This window comes from Papio anubis, chromosome 3 (genome assembly GCF_008728515.1).
Source record: "Papio anubis isolate 15944 chromosome 3, Panubis1.0, whole genome shotgun sequence".
NCBI classification, from domain to species: Eukaryota; Metazoa; Chordata; class Mammalia; order Primates; family Cercopithecidae; genus Papio; species Papio anubis.
Genome location: NC_044978.1, coordinates 86,360,290 through 86,385,517, shown reverse-complemented (window position 1 = coordinate 86,385,517; position 25,228 = coordinate 86,360,290). Strand labels below are relative to the sequence as shown.

Genomic DNA, 25,228 nt, shown 5'->3' with positions numbered 1-25,228 from the left:
CTTTTCTAACTTGAGCTCCCTTGCAGCATTCAAGACTCTGAACATTCTTTGTTTCTTAAAACACTCTTTCCCTCTGGTTTCTGTGACTCCCCACTCAAATTGGTTTTCCCTCCACCTTGTCAACCATTCCTTCTTAGATTCTTCTACAGGCTTCTCCCCAAACCCCAACTTTACTTATTATGACTGACTGGGGTTCTGTCCTAGCTCTTTTCTCTGTGCCATCCCTGAGGTATTTCATCCACTACCATGGCTACAATTATCTACATTCTGCTGACTTACACATCTATATCCTTAACCCAGATGCAATCCCTAAGCTTAAGACCTATCTAATGAAACACCCACCAAACATTATTCCTTGGGTGTCTCTCAGTCACTCCACACAAAACACATCTAACACTGAAATAATTTCCACCCAACCCCTTCCCCCAAACCTTCTCTTCTTTCTGAGTAATTTAACTCAATGAACAGAGTTGCCATCTGTTCAGCAGCCCAAACCAGCAACTGAGGAACCATTCTTAACTCCTTTTTTCCCACCCCCACATCATCAGTGCTTGTTCCTTCATGTGGCTCATTAGGCCCTGCAGGACCTTGTCCTAGCTACTTTTACAACACCATCTCGTTCTTCAACTTCAAACTCAACCTCAGCTGCATTGAAATTTCTTTCACTTGCACAAACATGCAACATCCTTTCTAGTCCTTGGGCCCTCACATTCTTCTCCCTCTGCCTCTTTGCTACATTACTTGGCCAAATTCTACTTATCCCTCAGGACACAGGCTCTGGGAATCTTCCCAGAATGCCCCTGCTCTGTACTTCAATGGCACTCTCTACATCTCTAGAGTGCTAATTTATTCCAATGGCTCATTTAATGATTTTAACTTCCCAATCAGATTATTAGCTCTACTAAGGTCTCAAAGAGAAACAGAAGCAGTGTCTTAGTCACAGCTCTATCACCAGGACCTAGCAAAATAGCCAAAACACAGTAGGTGTGCCCTAAGTATGTACTGAATGAATCAGCCTCAAAAATAGCAAATCTACAGCAGCCACAGCCAAAGAGCACATTTCACACACATGCATTAACTCAAGCAGTGGGGCAGTTACATCCTCCTTCACTCCTGTTACTGCTTGATTCAAAGGTTGGCATCTTTATGTGTACTGAACAATAATATAATCATATTAGCCTGAAAGAAAGAATTATTTCCTTTAGAAAAAGGCAGAAGTTCCTCTTCGTTCTCTGTAGTAAGTTGGAATGACTCATTATTTTTTACATTTTCATGAAAACAACACACAACAAACTCACTGTGTGAGACAGCACACATCCTCTCAGCCAAGAGGGTTACAATAAGAGTGAATGCTTTGGCCCTTAAGATGGGTCCAGGATGTTCTCCCTGTACATAACTCCGCGCATGCGCGTGCGCGCGCGCACGCACACACACACACACACACACACACACACACACATTCAGTGTCTCAGAAAATACACAGCATGACTGAACAAAAGAAAAACAGAAAATGCACTCCTGAAGGACATATCTCCACCCTTAGCATGTTGTCTGGCCCACAGGAGAGGCAACACCAAATATGAGGGATGACACCAGCCAACTGTAAACACCGAAGCTGGTGTCCGGGAGAGGAGGAGATCTTTGAAGAGGGTTAATACTGTCTCTACTAACTACATGCCATGACTCTCATAAGCCATATCCAAGCCATCTCGTTTTTATTGTCCTGATTTTACATATTTTGAGATTAAGTAAGTAGCCTATAGCTAATACATAACAAAGTGCAGTTCTTTCCAATTCCTAGTGCTATATCCTAAAATGGGTAAAACTGAAAAATCAGAAAACACCAGTAGAAGCATCTATTTAGAAAAATGAAGAAGAATGTCAGAGGAAATAAATAAAAGTTAAAAATTATTGGTTCTGAGGAGTAAGAAGTAGGAATAGGAAGTGTTGGGCAAGGGGTCTTATTCTTCATATAAACTTTCTAGTAATATTTGAGTTTTGAAATTACACATGTATTATTTTGATATAAGGTACAATTTTAAATCATAGCAGGAGACTCCTTATTGACAAAATAATATCTAAAGCATGATCCATTTAGAAATATAAGGCCGGGCACAGTGGCTCATGCCTGTAATCCCAGCACTCTGGGAGGCCAAGGCGGTGCATCACTTGATATCAGGAGTTCGAGACCAGCCTGGTCAACATGGCGAAACCCTATCTCTACTAAAAATACAAAAGTTAGCTGGGCGTGGTGGCACCTGCCTGTAATCCCAGCTACTCGGGAGGCTGAGGCAGCATAATTGCTTGAACCTGGGAGGTGGAGGTTGCAGTGAGCCGAGATTGTGCCATTGCACTCCAGCCTGGGGGAAAGAGCGAGACTGTCTCAAAAAAAAATTTTTTTGAAAAGAAAAAAAATATATATATATATATGTATATATACACACAGAGAGAAGCTTTTGAATGCTGTTACTAGAAATTGTCTCTGACGGGTGGGGACATAAGAGTTTTGATAGTTTCTTCTTTTCCCATGAAGCTCTGTATTACTATTTCTAAAAGAAATATAATTATTTCACAAAATATTTTAAATTACTTACTTACCTTAGCTGATTTTTCGATATTTAAGCCTCCATCCAGTTCAAAAAGAATAGTCATGTTGTACCCAGTCTGGTTTCCATGTCCATGAGGCCACCAAGTTTCTACAGTAATATTCTTTTAAGAAAATTAGTCACTCTAATATGTCATATTTTCAGCAAAAAAGATTCAAAGCATCACATCGATTTCTCATATAGTCAAGTACAAAACTCTAGGTTCTAAAATAATGTAAATCTCCCTACTTATATTATGCCAAGTCACACCAATTCATTGATAATATTTAAAAATCAGCATGTTAGGAATGTAGCATGTATCAATACATCAAAAGCAAAAGGAAAGAACAAAATAACATGAGTGTTCAGAAAAACCACTCTTCCTGTCTCTAACACCAAACTTACATTTATTCCACGTTCTTAACACTTAGAATGGGACTTTGAAGTTGACTCTTCTTTCAAGTCAAAAACTAAAAATCATTTTGAGTTCTTACTTTATCTCAACAGCTACTGAATGTTATTTTGCTCCATCTTTTTCAGTACACAATTATTAATTAGACGAATAGAAAAAGGAAAAAGAAAAGATAAAAATAATCCATTCTATCTTGACGTATGAAAGATCATGAGTTTAGAATTAAAATTATGCAAGTAGAATATAAGTATCAATAATTAAAATAATTGGCAAGTACCAAAAATAATCACTGCTATTTAAATATAATCCATAGAATGTATTTTGGCTTCAGGATACTACAAATACTACAGAAAATTAAAATATAATGATAAAAATAAAATGAGAGGAAGAATTGCCAAATTAATGATATATTCTCTATTTTCTTAATCTTAAAATTTGGGAAAATCATTCTTTAGCTCATCCAGAAAACATATGAGAGAATAAAAATAGAGAAGAAAACGACAAATATAAGCAGAGAAAGTAGATTTTTCTTTCATACTTAGTCCCTCCTTTCTAATCTTTTCTTTAGCACAGGTATTGCTTTTCATCCATTGCTTCTCAGGAAGTACCATCATTTACCTTGCTAATGTTCAAAAATAGCTCAACAATCCTTTTCCCAGGTTGAAGTTCAAGGTTGTACATCTGTTGTGTTTGCAACTTAGGGATGGCTACGATCACTTGACCACCAACTGGCTTTGAGCTGACAACATCAAATGTAGCCTCTATTTCCAGATTCCACGCCTGGGCACTCTTATCTAAAATATAAAAAGAAAAAGAAAAAAATATATAAAATGCTAAGCATTATCACTGCACTTCTCAGGATTCATTGAAGGTAAGACTAAAGCAGCTTCAAACCCAGTAAGTGCTCCACAATGCTGTTGTAATGAAAACTTCGTGGAAATTTTCTTTTAATCTTCAGTTTAATCCTTCATTCTGAAGAAGAATAACAAAAATGATGTATTTTATATAGACTTCCACTCTAAAAATGTTATGATTGTAAGTCATAAAAACTTTATGGAGCATAAACAGAAAATAACAAATGGAAAGATAAAATAAATTTTCCAAGAATGATATACATTTGTTCCTTTTTATAAAGTAAAAATACTTTATAAAGTTAAGTGAAAAGTAACAGTATTTTTACTTTATAATGTAAATGGGTTTTAAAATTATGTAATGCATAAATTTATATGTATTAAAATTAATCAAATGTGAAAAAATAAAGTTATACTTGAAATGTAGATAATTTATACAAAAAATATTTCCTGAGGACTTTGTATGTGCCACGTACTCCACTAAATGATGGGAATTAAATGGTGACCAGGATAAACATGGCCCCTACTCTCATGAACTAAGAGTCTATAGACAAATTCAAAAGTGTAATAATTAGGACAGGAGAAATAAAAGGCTGTCCTGAGAAATAAAAACAGGACGTCAGAAAGCACATCTAATACACAGAGGGTGAAGGAAGGCTTTTTCTTTTTTTTTTTTTTTTTGGACACAGGGTCTCACTCTGTTGCCCCAGCAGTGGCACGATCATAGTTCACTGCAGCTTTGAACTCCTCAAGCAATCCTCCTGCCTCAGCCTTCTGAGCAGCTGGCACTACAGGCATGTGCCACCCCACCTAGCTAATTTTTTTTTTTTTTTTTTACTTTTTGTAAAGATGAGGTCTCACTTTGTTGTCCAGGTTAGTCTTAAACTCCTGGCCTCAAGCAATCCTCCAGCCTCCACCTCCCAAAGCACTGAGATTATAGACATGAGCCACCATGCCTGGCCAAGGAACGCTTTCAATGGAAAGTGGTATCTAGCTGAGACCAGAAGGATGCCTCAGCTAAGTACAGAGGAAGATGATAAGGATTCTAGGCATACAGAAGCATGTGAAGGCCCATGAGTGAGAGAGAGGAATGCCATAACAAGGAAACTTGGGCAATAACAAAATTGATGAGAGAGGTCAGCATAATTGAAAAGTTGAGCAGTGTCCAAAGGACGAACAGGTGAGGAGTTTGGCAATTTCACCCCAGATCAATGTAGAGTCATTGAAGATTTTTCATCAAAGAACGTGATCAGATTTGCATTTTATAAGAATTGCTAAGGGTCCCAGCACAGTGATATATCAGGATGAATATGAAAGAAGCAGAAAGATAAAATCTCTCTGTGTGCAAAAATGCCACTTGGAAAAGCCAGGAACAGAGAGGAGGCAGAGTGTTGATCAGAAAGAAGAGAAAACAAGACCGAAGAGGAGAGCTATATGGAAAGAAGAAAGATGAGGGATGAACTTTGGGTGTGGAGTTTGGGGTTGTCAGAATGCTTCAAAAGGGTTTTGAAGAAGAGTTTTATATATGTGCAGTACGACTCTGTCCTCCATTTCCTGTTAAATTTACATTGTTTATATAATGTCTCTGGAATTGGATTTGTGTTTAGTTTTTATTTTTAAACAAGATAGAGCAATGGGACAGACTTGGGACAAGAGCTGGGTGGAAAAAGAGACCCTTTTTAAAGTTATGCAGAAGAAACTGTTGATGAAATCTCAAAAAAGCTTGGAGGTACAGGGGGTTAGAGTCAGTAAAAAAGGTTCTCATTCCTTGCTGCCACAGAAAAAACGGAGAAAAGCAGTGACTGTGCAGAGGCACTTAAGTTTCTATGATTCGTGGCAAAATATGGAAGGAGTTCCTATTTAGTGGCTTCCATTTTTCTCCAAAGGAAGGGGAGGGAGAAAGCTACTATCTGAGAAATACCTTAGAGACCCGTCTCCTATGAATAAAGAGATTAGTAATCATGGCTTTGCTGCAAAAGAAAAAAAAAAGCTAGGTTTGTATGCTGGTCAATGACAAAAGACTTTATAACTGGCACTGTTTACAACTGTAGGACCACACCAGGCCTGTTCTAAAGATGACCCCAGCACAGTTTATCATTTGCATCTCCCATTAGATTTGATGCACATCGAAGTAAAATTAATCCTGGACTTAAGAACTATTTTTGTTTATTAAATGATTTATTCTGAGAAACACTAGTCAATGAGCCCTGAATTAGGTTTGTTCTGATCCAGTTAATTTTGCAGGTTACTTACCGACAGCCTCCAGGTTTTGAATCTGTCAGCTGGCAGATCAGCTAGTCTACTGGCTCATCAGTGTTTAATTTCCTCTATTGAATAGGTTATCAAACTATGGTCTTTGGGACAAATCTAGCCCACCTCTTGTTTTTATAAATAAAATTATAAATAAAATTGGAACACAGATGCCGTGGACTAAATGGGGACTCCTCCTCTAAAATGCATATGTTGAAGCCCTAACCTCCAGCTTTTTATGAAGTAATAAGGATGGGGCAGTAATCTGTTAGGATTGCAGCCTTATAAGAAGAGGAAGAAACAGATATCCGTCTCTCTCTTTACTATGTGAGGACATAGCAAGAAGGCATCTGTCTGCAAGCCAGGAAGGGAGCCCTCACTGGAAACCAAACTGGCCAGCACCTTTATTTCGGACTTCCCAGCTGCCAGAACTGTGAGAAATAAACTTCTGTTATTTAAGTCACTCTGCCTATGGTATTTTCTTAGGGCAGCCACAGCAGACTAATATAACAGTCATGCTCATTTGTTTACTTATTGTCTTTGGTTGCCTTTGCAATACAACAATAGAGTTGAGTAGTTGTGACAGATGCCTAAACTGTTTTACTGTATGATCCTTAACACAAAAAGTTTGCTAATCCCTGCCCTAGAATATTCCCCCCCAAAAGGCCATTCTAACCTTTCTTTAAATATCTCTAATGACAAAAAACCTCTGTCTCACAAAATAGCCTTCCCATTTGTGCTAGGCTTGGCTATTGTAAAGACTCCCTTTACGCTGAATTTGAATATACTTCTCCTTAATATTCACCTAAAGATTTTAGTTATGTCCTTTCAGCACCTCCTACCAACCAAGCAGCCTCCTGTGTTGTTTTCTGCTACTTCTTCTTTGGTAGGAGAATCAGCTGTTAGTGACAGCCTCTGACAGGAAAACAAACAATGCAGTCCTCAAAGGTCATTGGCAAAATTCCCCAGTTTCTCTTGCTTTGAACTTGGAAGGTTCTCAAGCAAGCCTGCACTCCTCCAAAGCATAACCCGTTAACACTCCTGAGCACTACTAAATGAACAAACTAAGGTTGTAGAATTAAAAACACAGTATGAAGATCTATGAGCCTACAAAGTTATAACCAGATATACTTAAGAATATATTTTTCCCCTCTCCTCTTCTTTCAAATAGAGTAAACCCCTTCCTTCCAGCAGCACATGGAAAATAGGTAATTTAGGTTCACAAGGGGCAAAGTCTTAAATAACCAGTAGTTTTCCTGATGTTCTTTGGTTACTCCCTTTCACTTGCTAAATTAAATTTATAAATTGCATAATCCTATTTGAAGGTAAGAAGAACTCCATCTTATAAATTAAGCCCCATTTCTAGAATACAGCTCCCTATTATCTCTCTCCTGGCATTACTAAGTCACCATTTCCTGAAGAACACCTATCATCACCAGCTCTCCTGAAGTGAAATGCAAGATCATTTCAAAAATGGATGCAGTACTGGGGGTGAGGGCAGGAAAGAAGGATTGCTATATCTTCTAGAACCCCCTACAGAGCTCATCCTTCCAATCACACCACCAAGTTCCGCATCCTCTCTTCACTTTGACTAAACAACTCTGGGCACAAAGAGGACAGGAATTCTTTATCAAAACAGGTGGAAAGGCAATGCTGGCCTGCCCTCTCTACAATTTGAGGTCTTGAGGCCCTCCCAGGCCTGAGGGCTTATTGGTATTCTCGCTGATGTCCTATGCCCAAGCAGAAGAGATTGAGTTCTATAGTTTGTTCATATAATCTCAATCAGGAAGGCAACCCAGAGGATGGCAGAGAATGTGGTTTTGACCACTGATTCACTTTAAGGCTTTGCCAGAGATGACTCAGTGAGGGTTCTTTAAAAAAAGAAAAAACAAAGAGCACAACATGTCTGACCTGGATGGGAATTTGTGGAAAGGGTAAGTAGCTACATAGCCTAGATTAATGTATGCTGCTCCTTCATTCAGAGTATCACAAGACAACTGTAGCTCACGTAGATGTGTCCGGTACATCAGCCTTCAAAATCCTCTCAAATATGCCAGCTTCCTCTTATATTCTCATACAGTCTACTCCTTTGCTAAGATGTAGTTGGGGGGAAGAAAGGTCAAAAAAAAAAGCTTTATTCAGTTGTCTAGGAGAAAAAGGTATAAGGAGAGACACAGAAAGTAGAAAAATAAGAGGACTCAGTTACATTACTTCAAGTGTGTCAAAAAGTAACAGGAAGACATACTCCCAAACTATACGCTAAGCCTTGCTTTAATTGATTGTAATAAAGACTCAAGTATCAATGTTTTCATCCAGTCATGTAATGTCTAGTTTCAAGAAAAACTGGGTTGTTCCACACTTATACCCTCACTAGGTGGTAATGACTATTCTAATTTACAAACAAAGGAAAAGAACCACAAAATGTTCGAGGTAGAAGAAACTTGGAGATGTTCTCGTCACTTTGCAGGTGTTTCTGAGGCCCTGACTGCAGAATTTCCCTCCTGAGCCAATGGACAGGCCAAGGGTCCAGGTTTCCTAACTCTGGTGCTCTCGATTTTCCATGAGCCTCTTGCAGTGATGCCTACCAAAAGGAATGACACTCGCAGGTACACAATGATTGACATTTGTATATGAATAATGAGGAAAAGCAAAAGCAAAGGTACTTTTTGCCTTTCAGAGCCCTAAAGCCAAATGTCGAATATATTCAATGTAAAACAAAGAATTTGGGGGCACTGTAACAATAAAATGTTAGCCTCTTATAAGAGGGTCTCTGTAAAAAAGAATACTGAAATGGGCCAGGTGTCATGGCTCATGCCTATAGTCCCAGCACTTTGGGAGGCTGAGGCAGGAGGATCTCTTGAGCCCAGGGGTTTGAGACCAGCCTGGGCTACATAATGAGACCCCCATCTATAAAAATAATTTTTAAATTAGCTGGGTGTAGTGACACGCCTGTGGCCCCAGCTACTTGAGTGGCTGAGATGAGAGGATCGCTTGAGCCCAGGAGGTCAAGGCTAAAGTGAGCCGAGCTCGCTCCACTACACTCCAGCCTGTGCAACAGCCTGAGACTTTGTCTCAAAGTAAAAAAAGAAAGAACACTGAAATCTACAAACATAGATAATATGTCTGACCCTCTGCTAAATGTATATTTTTATGGTGCCACAGTTCCTATACTTATCAAAATAGCATCTTTGTAACCTAAACTACCTGATGAGGGCACTAAAATAGTTATGTGAGCATTTCTGTCAAGCAAATGAAATCTATTTCTTGAATAACTACCGTCTGCAAACCTTGACAGGCATTATAAATTATATCCCAATCCAAAAAGGCAAATATGCTGTCTCTAACTCTCTGAATGTACTTAGAAAGACAAAATATACCCAAGGGTCACAGTTAAGAATACAGGATGGCATCGGGAACCATAAGGACTAGCAGGGCAGTGAAAGTTCAGAGGCAGCAAGGGATTCAAGTCAGCAAGGGATGAATCTGCAAACACTGGTAGATGAAAAAGATGCTTCATCTCATTGCGGGGAAAAGCTATTCAAAAATAGCTGCCTGGATTAGCTTTGCCCTGCTGAGCTCCTCACAGCTCCACCTTTTGCAGGCTCTCCTCTTCCTCCATCTTTAATAGAATATGAAAAGCTGCAGGGAAAGGTAGTCACGTGCATTTAAAGAAACAGTAATGACACCACACTGAAATGACCAAGCCATGGAATTTATAAATTCAAACATAAGATATTTTCCTGTACTCCTGCCAGAATAATGGGACGGACTTAAGCAGCTGCTTTTCAAAGAGCTAACCATTGCCTTAGCCAAAAATGCTGGCCCACATTAAAACAGCTGTTTTCCCTCTTCTTCACCAAGCAGCAAGATCTCCTTGCCTACTCAGCAGCACAAAACCCTTGAAAATGAAATCAAGGCAAAAGAGACCCAATGCAAAATGCTCCCTAGAACAAGGATAAGTTAGCAAGCTCCAAAGAAAATTTACTCAAGCAATGAGGAGACTAATCAGAGGAAAAATTATTCAAGCAACGTATCCTCTTTATGGATATTTCAAGCAAAATACCCATAAAGTTATTTTCAAGGGCTATTTTATGGATAAAATAATTTAAAGATGAATGAAAAAGTGATTCCAAATGAATGCATTAAAAAATAAATGCATGCTTATCAAATAAGCAAGACTGACAAATCTTTGTTTTAATATTATAGTCCCTGTATTAAGCCATAACCCAAGGGTTGCAATGCCCTTTAATCTACTGAGCAAGCCAGGGTCTGGCTGAGAGCTAGCCCACACTCCAACTCCATGGCTAGATCATCCAGGAAGAAGAGAGTGCTTTAGCCTGAGACAGCAAGTAAATTTGGACAGGGTGGTGAAGAGAACATCTTGAAGGTAGCAGAAGTGCTCCAAGCACACATCAAAGATTCACAGCTCACCTCAGCTCAAGAAGACAAGGGAGCTCACACGCTGAAAAACATCTCCATATTATTTATTTGTTATATATTTACTACTGTGGTAATAAAAGTGAACAGTGTATTGTTTCAACAGAAAATACCTATTGTATATTTCTAACTCAGTATGTTTATAAAACTTTATGAAAAGTTCATAAAATTAGGCAATCATCCCTTCCTAATAAATGTATGCCCTAGTGAATAGTTCACATCAGATTGTAAACATAACAGACCTAGTATGGACAAGATAATCGATAAATGAATATATGTCTGTTTCTTTCTCTCTCTCTCTCTCTCACACACACACACACACACACACACACACACTTACCATCATCATCACCACCATCCAGGGCCTTCAGTTTTGGACAGATTATTTGCTTACAAATGTCCTTAATCCTTGGAATTGAGACATCTGCCCTTACCAGTTACCCTCTCCCTGTATCTCCTTCCCACATATCTCAGTATCCCAAGTTCAGCCCAGACTTCTCCCTTTCTTCTCCTAAGTGATGAGGTCAGTTTCCCTCCCAGCCCTCATCTCCAAGGGAAAAGGACAGTAGATTCTTGCTGGGTTTCCACACCCACTAAAAAGCATCTGAGTTTCTCTTCCCAATACAGGGTTACTCTTTCACTTTTTAAAGTACTTTAAAGTTACTCTTTCACTTTTTAAGGTAACTATAATAGTTATCGATATTTAAAATCTGATTAGAATATTTCAGAGCTAAGGATAAATCTTCAAATTAATATTTGCTACTGAGGTTTTAAAGAAAGTCACGCCAAGGAACTGGAATCTCGTAGTGTTTAGATAAGTCACAGAAGTCTTAGAGATAAAGATAAACAGCAGTAATTTCTGCTTTCCTTTGACCTCAGTATTTTTTTCAAACATAAATTGTTTTTACTATTAACTACCTTAAACATTAAGAATATGTGAACATCATTTAGGAAGCTGAAGTTAGGGCAAATCAAACAAATGACCACAGGATATTAAAAAGTGCAAAAGTTTAGAAACCACTATTTTTAAGGACTAAGAATACAGAAAAGAAACATATATATATATGTGTGGATATATACATATATACTTATACAGGGTATAGTGTATATACCCTATATATAGTACAGTACATATATAGAGCATATATACTTATACTCTAATTTTATTACATCAAACAACCAAATTGATAACTATGAAATACATATATACTTATATATGTATATACTTATATATACTTATATACATATATGCATATACATATATACTTATATACATATATAAGTAAATTAATTCACAAGAATTTCACATTAATTTTTTAGTTTAATAGGCTTCCTTCTGTCATACACAATTAAGTTAGGGAACTATGGTTGATCTTTTGATCTTCAGGAGTAAACTCGCTAATTTTAAGTCAAGACATAAATTGAACACTTGAAAAAGCACGAAGATTACAGTATCTCTTTCTAGCCTCAACAGGGGGAAAGCAGAAAGTGTCCCACAGACAAATTAGTTTAGGCTTTCACATCAAGTTAGCTGAAGTTACTAGACTAGATTAGTTTGTTTCAATAACTACTTTATCCACTTACTACATATACATATATATAACAGAGGCCCAATATAGAAATTTAGAAAAGACAGTTAAACAGAGGAATAAAATGCAAACCATTTGTAACACTACTACAGAGAGAGCTACTGTTTGCATTAGTTTTTGTTTGTTTACTTGTTTGTTTGTTTGTTTTTGAAACAGGGTCTTGCTTAGTCACCCAGACCAGAATACAGTGGAATAATCATAGCTCACTGCAGCCTCAACCTCCCTGGCTCAAGTAATCCTCCTGAAATTGCCTTTGCAAAATTATAACTGAGGAAATTATGACCATGAAAGAAATCAGACCTAATCTACTCCATCTTGCTTCTAACATGTAAGCTGTTCTTACTCATTCCTGGCAGTAGGCTGAACTAACTTTGGGAAGGAATTTTGTTTGACTCTGAAACAAAATGGATGACAACTCTTTCCCGAAAAGACTCCTTCTTGCCTGAGGACCAGTCTGCCTTTGCAGGACTAACAAACTAGCTACAAGATTAGAAATTGCAGTTTAGGGGTCATGCAAACTTAATTTTTTAGTTTAATAGGCTTCCTTCTGTCATACACAATTAAGTTAGGGAACTATGGTTGGTCTTCTGATCTTCAGGAGTAAACTCGCTGATTTTAAGTCAAGATATAAATTGAACACTTGAAAAAGCACAAAGATTACAGTATCTCTTTCTCGCCTCAACAGGGGGAAGGCAGAAAGTGGCTCCAAGAGTATAAACCTCCCCAAATTGCTACCGGGATAACATCACTATTGTAAAACCTAGATCAGTGCTTGAGATATTTTACAGACCCTGCACTGGATGGATCAGCTGACACCACCCATACTGGTAATCTGGCTCAACCAGTTCTGCCATCCTACCCAGTAGAGAAGACAGCAAGAAAACCTTACTTCGCTCCCCTTACGATTCCGTCTCCAACCTGACCACTCAGCATTCCCCACTTTCCAAGCCCCTACCCACCAGATTATCTTTAAAAACTGTGATCCCACCCAGCGTGGTGGCTCTCGCCTGTAATCCCAGCACTTTGGGAGGCCAAGGCAGGTGGGTCATGAGTTCAGGAGATCAAGACCATCCCCACTAACACAGTGAAACCCCATCTCTACCAAAAATACAAAAAATAAGCTGGGCAGGATGTCAAACGCCTGTAGTCTCAGCTACTCAGGAGGCTGAGGCAGGAGAATCACTTGAACCTGGGAGACGGAGGTTGTGGTTAGCCGAGATCGCACCACTGCACTCCAGCCTGGGCAACAGAGCAAAACTCTGTCTTAAAAAGAAACCAAAAAACAAAAAATCTCTGATTCCCAAATGCTGAATGCTTAGGGGGACTGATTTGAGTAATAATAAAACTCTGGTTTCTCACACAGCCAGCTCTGCCTGAATTACTCTTCCTCCATTGCAATTCCCCTGTTTTGATAAATCAGCTCTGTCTAGGCGGCAGGCAAGGTGAATTCATTGGGAGGTTACACTCCCACCTCAGCCTCCGAGTACTTGGGATTACAAGCATACACCACCACACATGGCTAATTTTTTTTATTTTTTGTAGAGACAATGTTTGCCCAGGCTGGTTTCAAACTTCTGGCCTCAAGTGATCCTTCGAACCTGGTCTCCCAAAGTGCTAAAGATCACAAGCATGAGCCACCACGCCCAGCCTTTCATTAGTTTTGACCCACCTCATTCCACACTTAAATTTTAAAAATGAATACATTTTATTTTAAATAAAAATTATATGTATCTTTTTTATTATGAACTCAGCTTTTCAAAAAAAATTCAGTAACTCTCACAGTGCCTGTCTCATAGTATACACCAAATAAATACATAAAAGTATCCAGACTACATTAGCTTATTCTTTTATTATTTCTCAACATTTAAACGTCTATTGATATCAGTGATACCTGCTGTCTTCCAGATAAAAACTGAAAAAAAAAATTCTGAAGAAACTACTAAAGGTAGAACTCTTTTAATGCTCTCATGAGCTTATGCTCTAATTTTATTACATCAAACAACCACATTGATAACTATGAAATTAATTAGAAATATAGGAATTACTACTTAACATGCACAAAGCACATCTTCTGAATAGGAAACATATATTTCTCTATGTTAAGTACAAAATATATTACAGTCATAAATTTTCAAAAATGAGGGAGGAGTTTCAAGATGGCTGACTAGCAGCATCTGGTATTCGCCACCTCCACAAAGAAGAACCCCTTCAGATAGACCACCTATCAGAAAACACTGAAATTCAACAGAAAAGTGACAGAAAACAGCTAAGGTAAGGAAGGAGAGAAAAGCAAGGAACCTTGCTTAGCAGGGAGCAGCTGAAAGCCTGGAGAGGCTCCCCAGTGCTGGGAAAAGGTAAGGGAGTTGCCTCCAGTGGTCTACATACCCATCATGGACTCCTGCAATCCTAGCCATGTTGAGAGCACCTCCACCCTCGCAGCCCCCAAGACCAGTAGAGGGAGCTACGAGATATGCAATGGCATTGCTCCAGAGAGGGAGCTCCTAAGCGGTTAAAGCAAGGCACCATTTTGAGAGCCTAGCCCCGACCAGACTCCATGCTGCCTTTGGGCTTAAAAGCCCTACATCTCCACATTCCTGGAGACTTACTGACATCCCCACATGTAGCCAGGCACTGCTGCTGGCTGCTGCCATCAATGCTGAAGCAACTCCACCACCCCCAGGAACAGGGCTGCTACACATTTCAAAACACCCTGTGGAAGGGCTACCCTGCTTATCTCTACTACCTGGGGCAAAAGTGCATGCTCTCCACTCACCTACAGCTATTGCCACTGAAAGCAACCCCATCCTCCCCTGGAGAAGGGCGGCAGCACAGTCACTACTGCCCCCACCCAAGCATTCCACCAGTGCTCTGGATACTATCCCATGCCTGCCTACCACAGCCAGCTCCCAATGCACCACTAGCAGGGTCTGAGGACAGGCCTGCCTGGCCTGGCTCTACACTCCCACTCAGTGCCTGAGCAAATGGTCTGGAAGCCTGGGGATCACCCTGCCCCAACCACCACTGTTGGTACCTGAGCACTCCTTCCAGGAGCCTGAGGACAGGCCCACTAAACATGCAGCTACTACCACAGCTAACATCTGCCTGCATGTGCCACCTATGGGCCTGGGGACTAGTGTGCCCAGCCCGTTGCAGCCACTGCCAACACCAATGCAGACTTCTTGGAAACCAGAGAAGTTTCTGTCACTGCTACTGCCGTTTCCCATGCCATACCTGCTGCCCAGGGGCCTGGAGACCCACCCATCCAGACCACTGGTCTACCACTGCCGCTGCCAGCACCCAAGCAGGCCAGTCACCTGGAGGCCCAAGATTCATCATGCTTGGACTCACTAATACCAGTGCCAGCATATATTGCACTGAAGCCCAAGGACAGGCACACTCAGCCTGCTGCTGCCACCAGTGAAGTTTAAGGATTGGCCTCTTGATGTTCCCATCCCCAAAAAAACTTCACTACAACCTCCACTAACAACTATACTCTAAGCCACTGAGGAAATCACAAACACCACTGATGCTGTTACAGCTGAAGAAATCAGCTGTTAGAAGGAAAACTAACAAACAGGAAGGACACCCACACCAAAACCCCATCACTACGTCACCATCATCAAAGACCAAAGGCAGATAAAACCACAAAGATGGGGAAAAAGCAGTGCAGAAAAGCTGGAAATTCAAAAAGTCAGAGCACATCTCCCCCTCCAAAGGAACGCAGCTCATCACCAGCAACAGAACAAAGCTGCACAGAGAATGACTTTGACAAGTTGAGAGAAGAAGGCTTCAGTCGATCAAACTTCTCAGAGCTAAAGGAGGAACTACGTAACCAGTGCAAAGAAACTAAAAACCTTGAAAAAAGAATGGATGAATGAATAACTAGAATAATCAACGCAGAGAAGACCTTAAAAGAACTGATAGAGATGAAAACCATGACATGAGAACTTCATGACGCACGCACAAGCTTCGGTAACCGACTCGATCAACTGGAAGAAAGTTACCAGTGATTGAAGATCAAATGAATGAAATGAAGTGAGAAGAGAAATGTAGAGAAAAAAGAGTAAAAAGAAATGAACAAAGCCTCCAAGAAATATGGGATTATGTGAAAAGACCAAATCTACGTCTGATTGGTGTGCCTGAAAGTGACAGGGAAAATGGAACCAAGTTGGAAAACACTCTGCAGGATCTCATCCGGGAGAACTTCCCCAACCTAGTATGGTAGGCCAACATTCAAATTCAGGAAATACAGAGAACGCCACAAAGATACTCCTCGAGAAGAGCAACTCCAAGACACATAATTGTCAGAATCATCAAAGTTGAAATGAAGGAAAAAATATTAAGGGCATCCAGACAGAAAGGTCAGGTTACACACAAAGTGAAACCCATCAGACTAACAGCAGATCTCTCGGCAGAAACTCTACAAGCCAGAAGAGAGTGGGGGCCAATATTCAACATTCTTAAAGAAAAGAATTTTCAACCCAGAATTTCATTTCCAGCCAAACTAAGTTTCATAAGTGAAAGATAAATAAAATCCTTTACAGACAAGCAAATGCTGAGAGATTTTGTCACCACTAGGCCTGCCCTACAAGAGATCCTGAAGGAAGCACTAAACATGGAAAGGAACAACTGGTACCAGCCATTGCAAAAACATGCCAAAATGTAAAGACCATCGATGCTAGGAAGAAATTGCATCAACTACTGAGCAAAATAACCAGCTAATATCATAATGACAGGATCAAGTTCACACATAACAATATTAACCTTAAATGTAAAAGGACTAAATGGTCCAATTAAAAGACACAGACTGGCAAATTGGATAACGAGTCAAGACCCATCAGTTTGCTGTATTCAGGAGACCCATCTCACATGCAGAGACACACATAGGCTCAAAATAAAGGGATGGAGGAAGATCTACCAAGTAAATGGAAAACAAAAAAAAGCAGGGGTTCCAATCCTAGTCTCTGATAAAATAGACTTTAAACCAACAAAGATCAAATGAGACAAAGAAAGCCATTACCTAATGGTAAAGGGATCAATTCATCAGGAAGAGCTAACTATCCTAAATATATATGCATTCAATACAAGAGCACCCAGATTCATAAAGCAAGTCCTTAGAGACTTACAAAGAGACTTAGACTCCCACACAAAAGTAATGGGAGACTTTAACACCCCACTGTCAACATTAGACAGATGAATGAGACAGAAATTTAACAAGGATATCCAGGAATTGAACTCAGCTCTGCACCAGGTGGACCTAAAAGACATCTACAGAACTCTCCAACCAAAATCAACAGATTATACATTCTTCTCAGCACCACATCGCACTTATTCCAAAATTGACCACATAGTTGGAAGTAAAGCACTCCTCAGCAAATGTAAAAGAACAGAAATTATAACAAACTGTCTCTCAGACCACAGTGCAATCAAACTAGAACTTAGGACTAAGAAACTCAATCAAAACTGCTCAACTACATGGAAACTGAACAACCTGCTCCTGAATGACTACTGGGTACATAACGAAATGAAGGCAGAAATAAAGATGTTCTTTGAAACCAATGAGAACAAAGATACAACATACCAGAATCTCTGGGACACATTTAAAGCAGTGTATAGAGGGAAATTTATAGCACTAAATGCCCGCAAGAGAAAGTAGGAAAGATCTAAAATTGACACTCTAACATCACAATTAAAAGAACTAGAGAAGCAAGAGCAAACACATTCAAAAGTTAGCAGAAGGCAAGAAATAACTAAGATCAGAGCAGAACTGAAGGAGATAGAGACACAAAAAACGCTCCAAAAACTCAATGAATCCAGGAGCTGGTTTTTTGAAAAGATCAACAAAATCGATAGACCGCTAGCAAGACTCATAAAGAAGAAAAGAGAGAAGAATCAAATAGACGCAATAAAAAATGATGAAGGGGATATCACCACCGACCCCACAGAAATACAAACTACCGTCAGAGAATACTATAAACACCTCTACGCAAATAAACTAGAAAACCTAGAAGAAATGGATAATTTCCTGGACACTTACACTCTCCCAAGACTAAACCAGGAAGAAGTTGAATACCTGAACAGACCAATAGCAGGCTCTGAAATTGAGGCAATAATTAATATCCTACCAACCAAAAAAAAGTCCAGGACCAGACGGATTCACAGCCGAATTCTACCAAAAGTACAAGGAGAAGCTGGTACCATTCCTTCTGAAACTATTCCAATCAATAGAAAAAGAGGGAATCCTCCCTAACTCATTTTGTGAAGCCAACATCATCCTGATACCAAAGCCTGGCAGAGATACAACAAAAAAAAGAGAATTTTAGACCAATATCCCTGATGAACATTGATGCAAAAATCCTCAATAAAATACTGACAAACCAAATCCAGCAGCACATCAAAAAGTTTATTCACCATGATCAAGTGGGCTTCATCCCTGAGATGCAAGGCTGGTTCAACATACACAAATCAATAAATGTAATCCAGCATTTAAATAGAACCAAAGACAAAAACCACATGATTATCTCAATAGATGCAGAAAAGGCCTTTGACAAAATTCAACAGCCCTTCATGCTAAAAACTCTCAATAAATTCGGTATTGATGGAACGTATCTCAAAATAATAAGAGCTATTTATGACAAACCCACAGCCAATATCATACGGAATGGGCAAAAACTGGAAGCATTCCCTTTGAAAACTGGCACAAGACAGGGATGCCCTCTCTCACCACTCTTATTCAACATAGTGTTGGAAGTTCTGGCTAGGGCAATCAGGCAAGAGAAAGAAATCAAGGGTATTCAGTTAGGAAAAGAAGAAGTCAAATTGACCCTGTTTGCAGATGACATGATTGTATATTTAGAAAACCCCATTGTCTCAGCCCAAAATCTCCTTAAGCTGATAAGCAACTTCAGCAAAGTCTCAGGATACAAAATCAATGTGCAAAAATCACAAGCATTCTTATACACCAGTAACAGACAAGCAGAGAGCCAAATCATGAATGAACTCCCATTTACAATAGCTTCAAAGAGAATAAAATACCTAGGAATCCAGCACACAAGGGATGTAAAGGACCTCTTCAAGGAGAACTACAAACCACTGCTCAGTGAAATAAAAGAGGACACAAACAAATGGAAGAACATACCATGCTCATGGATAGAAAGTATCAATATTGTGAAAATGGCCATACTGCCCAAGGTAATTTATAGATCCAATGCCATCCCCATCAAGCTACCAATGACTTCTTCACAGAATTGGAAAAAAACGCTTTAAAGTTCATATGGAACCAAAACAGAGGCCGCATTGCCAAGACAATCCTAAGCAAAAAGAACAAAGCTGGAGGCATCACGCTACCTGACTTCAAACTATACTACAAGGCTACAGTAACAAAAACATCAAGGTACTGGTACCAAAACAGAGATATAGACCAATGGAACAGAACAGAGCCCTCAGAAATAACACCACACATCTACAGCCATCTGATCTTTAACAAAGCTGACAAAAACAAGAAATGGGGAAAGGATTCCCTATTTAATAAATGGTGCTGGGAATATTGGCTAGCCATAAGTAGAAAGCTGAAACTGGATCCTTTCCTTACTCCTTATAAGAAAATTAATTCAAGATGGATTAAAGACTTAAATGTTAGACCTAAAACCATAAAAACCCTAGAAGAAAACCTAGGTAATACCATTCAGGACATAGGCATGGGCAAGGACTTCATGTCTAAAACACCAAAAGCAATGGCAACAAAAGCCAAAATTGACAAATGGGATCTAATTAAACTAAAGAGCTTCTGCACAGCAAAGGAAACTACCATCAGAGTGAACAAGCAACCTACAGAATGGGAGAACATTTTTGCAATCTACTCATCTGACAAAGGGCTCATATCCAGAACCTATAAAGAACTCAGTCAAATTTACAAGAAAAAAACAAACAACCCTATCAAAAACTGGGCAAAGGATATGAACAGACACTTCTCAAAAGAAGACATTCATACAGCCAACAGACACATGAAAAAATGCTCATCATCACTTGCCATCAGAGGAATGCAAATCAAAACCACAATGAGATACCATCTCACACCAGTTAGAATGGCAATCATTAAAAAATCAGGAAACAACAGGTGCTGAAGAGGATATGGAGAAATAGGAACACTTTTACACTGTTGGTGGGACTGTAAATTAGTTCAACCATTGTGAAAAACAGTTTGGCGATTCCGCAAGGATCTAGAACTAGAAATACCATTTGACCCAGCCATCCCATTACTGGGGATATACCCAAAGGATTGTAAGTCATGCTGCTATAGACACATGCACACATATGTTTATTGCGGCACTATTCACAATAGCAAAGACTTGGAATCAACCCAAATGTCCATCAGTGACAGATTGGATTAAGAAAATGTGGCACATATACATCATGGAATACTATGCAGCCATAAAAAAAGGATGAGTTCGTGTCCTTTGTAGGGACATGGATGCAGCTGGAAACCATCATTCTCAGCAAAGTATCACAAGCACAGAAAACCAAATACCGCATGTTCTCACTCATAGGTGGGAACTGAACAACGAAATCACTTGGACACAGGAAGGGGAACATCACACACCGGGTCCTATTGTTGGTGGGGGGGAGGGATAGCATTAGGAGATATACCTAATGTAAATGACGACTTAATGGGTGCAGCACACCAACAAGGCACATGTATACATATGTAACAAACCTGCATATTGTGCACTGCAGGGGCCTTTGAAAATAGTATGCTGAGAATAGATAGGGCTCAAGGACAGTATCTCCAACTGAACTTTTAATGAACTCCCGTAGGCGCCAAGAAGGCGGGTAGATAAGAATATAGAAACAAGGTACTGAGTAGAAGGTTACATGTGGGAAAAGAAAGTTTGTTTTGCATTGCATTCTTTCTGCTGATGTGAGGTGTATGGAGTATAAATAAAGTGAGGCGGAGGCTCTGAGTGCGGCCGCCATGTTCTCTGTGTGTCTTTGTCTTTGTGTGTGTTCTTTCATTCTCCACCACCCCTGGTGCGGCCCCCAACAGTGCACATGTACCCTAGAACTTAAAGCTTAAAAAACAATAATAATAATAATAATGGAAAGAAAAAAAAGAAAAAAAAAGGTATACAAAACAACCAGAAGTCAATTAATAAAATGACAGGAATAAGCCCTCATATATCAATAATAACCTTGAGGGTAAATGAATTAAACTTTCCGCTTAAAAGATATAAATTGGCTAACGGGATTTTTCAAAAACGTGACAAAATTATATGCTGTCTACAAGTAGTTCAACTCACCCCTAAAGACATCTATGAACTGAAAGTAAAGGAATGGAAAAATACATTCCATGCAAATGGAAATAAAAAATGAGCAGGCATAGCTATATCTACATCAAATAAAACAAAGTTTAAGTCAAAAAACAGTAAAAACACACACAAAAAAGGTAACTATATCATGATAAAAGGATCAACTCCACAAGAGAATATAAAAATTCTACATATATCTGCACCCAACTTGGAGCGCCCAGATTGATGAAGCAAATATTACTAAATCTAAAGAGAGATAGATTCCAATACAATAATAGTGGGAGTTTTCAACATCTTTCTCTCAGCATTATGTAAATTACCTAGACAAAAAATTAACAGAGAAACATTGTATTTAAATTGTACTTTAGACCAAATGAACCTAATACACATTTACAAAATATACAACAGCTACAAAATGCACATTCTTCTCATTAGCACATAGCAACAAGGATAGATAATATGTTAGACCAAAAAATGACTCAACAAGTTTTCAAAAATTTAAAATCATATCAAGTGTCTTGTCATAACACAATGGAATAAAACTAGAAATCAATAATAATAACTTTGAAACCTGCACAAGCACATGGAAATTAAACAGCATGCTCTGAAATGACAATTAGGTCAAGAAAGAAATTAAAGAGGAAATTAAAAAATATCTTGAAACAGATAAAGATTGAAGTACAACATACCAAAATACAGCAAAAGCAGTGCTAAGAGGGAAGTTTATAGCAACAGATACTTACATCCAAAAAGTAGAAAGATTTCAAACAAACAACCTAACAATACTCCTCAAGGAACTAGAAAAACAAGAACAACCTCAACCCAGAATTAGAAGAAGAAAAGTGATAATAATGATCAGAGCAGAACTCAATGAAATAGAGACCAAAAAAAAAAAAAAAAACAGCAAAGGATCAATGAAATGAAAACTTTATTTTTGAAAACAAGATTGATAAACCCCTATCTAGACTAATTAAGGAGAAGACCCAAATAAATAAAATCAGAAATGAGAAAGGATACAACTTTACAACTTATAACTGATACTACAGAAACACCAGAGACTATTATGAACAACTATACACTAATCAACTGAAAAACACAGAGGAAATAGGTAAATTTCTGGACACATACAACCTGCCAGTACTGACTGACAAAAAAAATAGAGGCCAGGCACAGTGGCTTATGTAATTCCAACAGTTTGGGAGGCCAAGGCAGGAGGACTGCTTGAGAACAGAAGTTGGAAACCAGCCTCGGCAACATAACAAGGCCCTGTCAGGAAGGCAGGGCAAGGGAAGGAAAGGGAAGGGGAGGGGAGGGGAGAGGAGGGGAGGGGAAGGGAAGGGAGGGGAGGAAAAAGGAAAAGGCAAGGCAAGGCGGAAAAGGAAAGGAAAGGAAAAAAGGAAGAAAGAGAAAGGAAAGAAGAAAGAAAGAGAGAAAGAGAGGAAGAGAGGAGAAAGGAAAGAAAGGGGAAAGAAAAGAAAAGAAAAGAAAAAAGAAAAGAAAGAAAGAAAGAAAGCAAATAGTGAACCTGAACAGACTAATAATAAGTAGCAAGACTGAATCAGTAATAAAATCTTCCAACACAAAAAAAAATCCAGGACTGGGTGCCTTCACTGCCAAATTTTACCAAAGTTACAACGAAGAACTAATACCAATTCTACACAAACTATTCCAAAAATTGAAGAGGAGATAATTCTCTCTAACTCATTCTAGAGGTCAGCATCACGCTAATATCAAAACACACAGAGAGGCAGCAAGAAAAAAAAAAAGGAAGAAAGAAAAGAAAGAAAGAAAACTACAGCTCAATATCCCTGATTTGCATGGATCCAAAGATCCTCAACAAAATCCTAGCAAACCAACTCCAACAGTACATCATAAAGATAATATACCACAAGCAAGTGGAATTTATCCCAGGGATGCAAGGATCTTACATTTGCACAAATCAATAAATGTGATACCTCACATCAACAGAAACACAGAAAACATATGATCATCTCAATAGATGCAGAAAAAGCATTTAATAAAATTCAATATCCCTTCATGATAAAAACTATCAACAAATTAGTCATAGAAGGTGTATACCTCAATATAATAAAGCCCATATATAAAAACCTAGAGCTCACATCACACCAAATGAGGAAGAGCTAAAAGTCTTTCCTCTAAGAATTAGAAAGGGAAAAGGATGCCCACTTTTACCACTCCTATCCAATAAAATGCTGGAAGTCCTATCCAGGGCAATCAAGCAAGAGAAAAACATAAAAGGTATCCAAATTGGAAAAGAGGAAGTAATATTATTCCTCTTTGCAGATGACATGCTCTTATAACTGTAAAAACTTGGAAGATTCATCAAAAAATGCTTAGATCTGATAAATAAATTCAGCAAATTTGTAGGATACAAAGTCAACATACAAAAATTAGTAGTATTTCTACACATCAATAGTGAACTAGCTGAGAAAGAAATCAAGAAGGCAATCCCATTTACAATAGCTATAAAAAATAAAATACGTAGGAATAAATGTAACCAAAAAGGTGAAAGACCTGTACGAAGAAAACTATAAACGTCTGATGAAATAAACTGAAGAGGTCACACAAACAAATTGAAAAAATCCCATGCTCATAGGTTGGAAGAATTAATATCATTCAAATGACCACCATACTACCCAAAGCAATCTACAGAGTCCATGCAATCAATCACTATCAAAACACCAATGTCACTTTTCACAGAAATAGAAAAAACAATCCTAAAATTCATATGGAACCGAAAAAGAGCTCAAAAAACCAAAGCAATCCTGAGTCAAAGATTACATCACATTATCTGAAAACAGACACATAAACCAAAGGAACAAAGTCTAAACTCCAGAAATAAATCCACTTATTTATAACTAACTGATTTTTCACAAAGGCACCTTGGTCAGAGAACATGCATTGAAGAAAGAACACCCTCTTCAATCCTCTTCATAAATGGTGTTGGGAAAATTGAATATCCATATACAAAACAAAACTGGACTCTTATCTCTCACCATAAACAAAAATCAACTCAAGATGGATTAAAGGCTTAAACATGAGACCTGAAACAATAAAACTACTAGAAGAAAACATATGAGAAGCATTTCAAGACATCGATCTAGACAAAGATTTTACAGCTAAGATCTCAAAAGCAAAGATAACAAACATAAACATAGACAAATAGCACTATATTAAACTAAAAAGCTTCTTCACAGGAAAGGAAGCATTCAACAGAATGTAGAGACAACTTGTTGAATGGGAGAAAATATTTGCAGACTATCCATTTGACAAGGTACTAACATCTGGAATACACAAGGAACTCAACTGAACAGTAAAAAAGCAAATAACCCCATTTAAAAGTGGGCAAAGGACATGAATAGACATTTCTCTAAAGAAGACATACAAATGGCCAACAGGTATATGCACAAATGGTCAACATCACTAATCATCAGGGAAATGTAAATCAAAACCACAAATACTACCTTACTCCAGTTAGAATGACTATTACTGAAAAGATAAAAAATAATAGATGCTGGGGAGGATGCAGAGAAGAGGAAACATTTATACACTGTTAATGGGAATGTGAGTGAGTACAGCCCCAATGGAAATACAATATTTTTCAAGAAACTAATAGTAGAACCATTACAATACAATCCAATAATCCCACTAACAGGTATTTATCCACAGAAAAAGAAATCAATATAACAAAAAGATACCTGCACCCCCATGTTTACTGCAGCACTATTCACAATAGCAAAGATATAGAATCAACCTAAGTGTCCATCAACAGATGAAT

At 38.6% G+C, this 25,228-nt stretch overlaps 1 protein-coding gene across 5 annotated transcripts in view; it reads right to left on the bottom strand.

Moving 5' to 3' along the window:
• Positions 1 to 25,228, bottom strand: part of MANBA (mannosidase beta) — a 136,853-nt gene that overhangs the window by 63,082 nt on the left and 48,543 nt on the right. For all 5 annotated transcript variants that reach the window (XM_003899023.3, XM_021938670.2, XM_031664402.1 and 2 more), the window contains 2 exons: positions 3,616 to 3,791; positions 2,599 to 2,709 (listed from right to left, as the gene is read on the bottom strand). In XM_003899023.3, the coding sequence (XP_003899072.1) occupies positions 2,599 to 2,709; positions 3,616 to 3,791 (287 nt within the window). The remainder of the gene's footprint in view (positions 1 to 2,598; positions 2,710 to 3,615; positions 3,792 to 25,228) is intronic.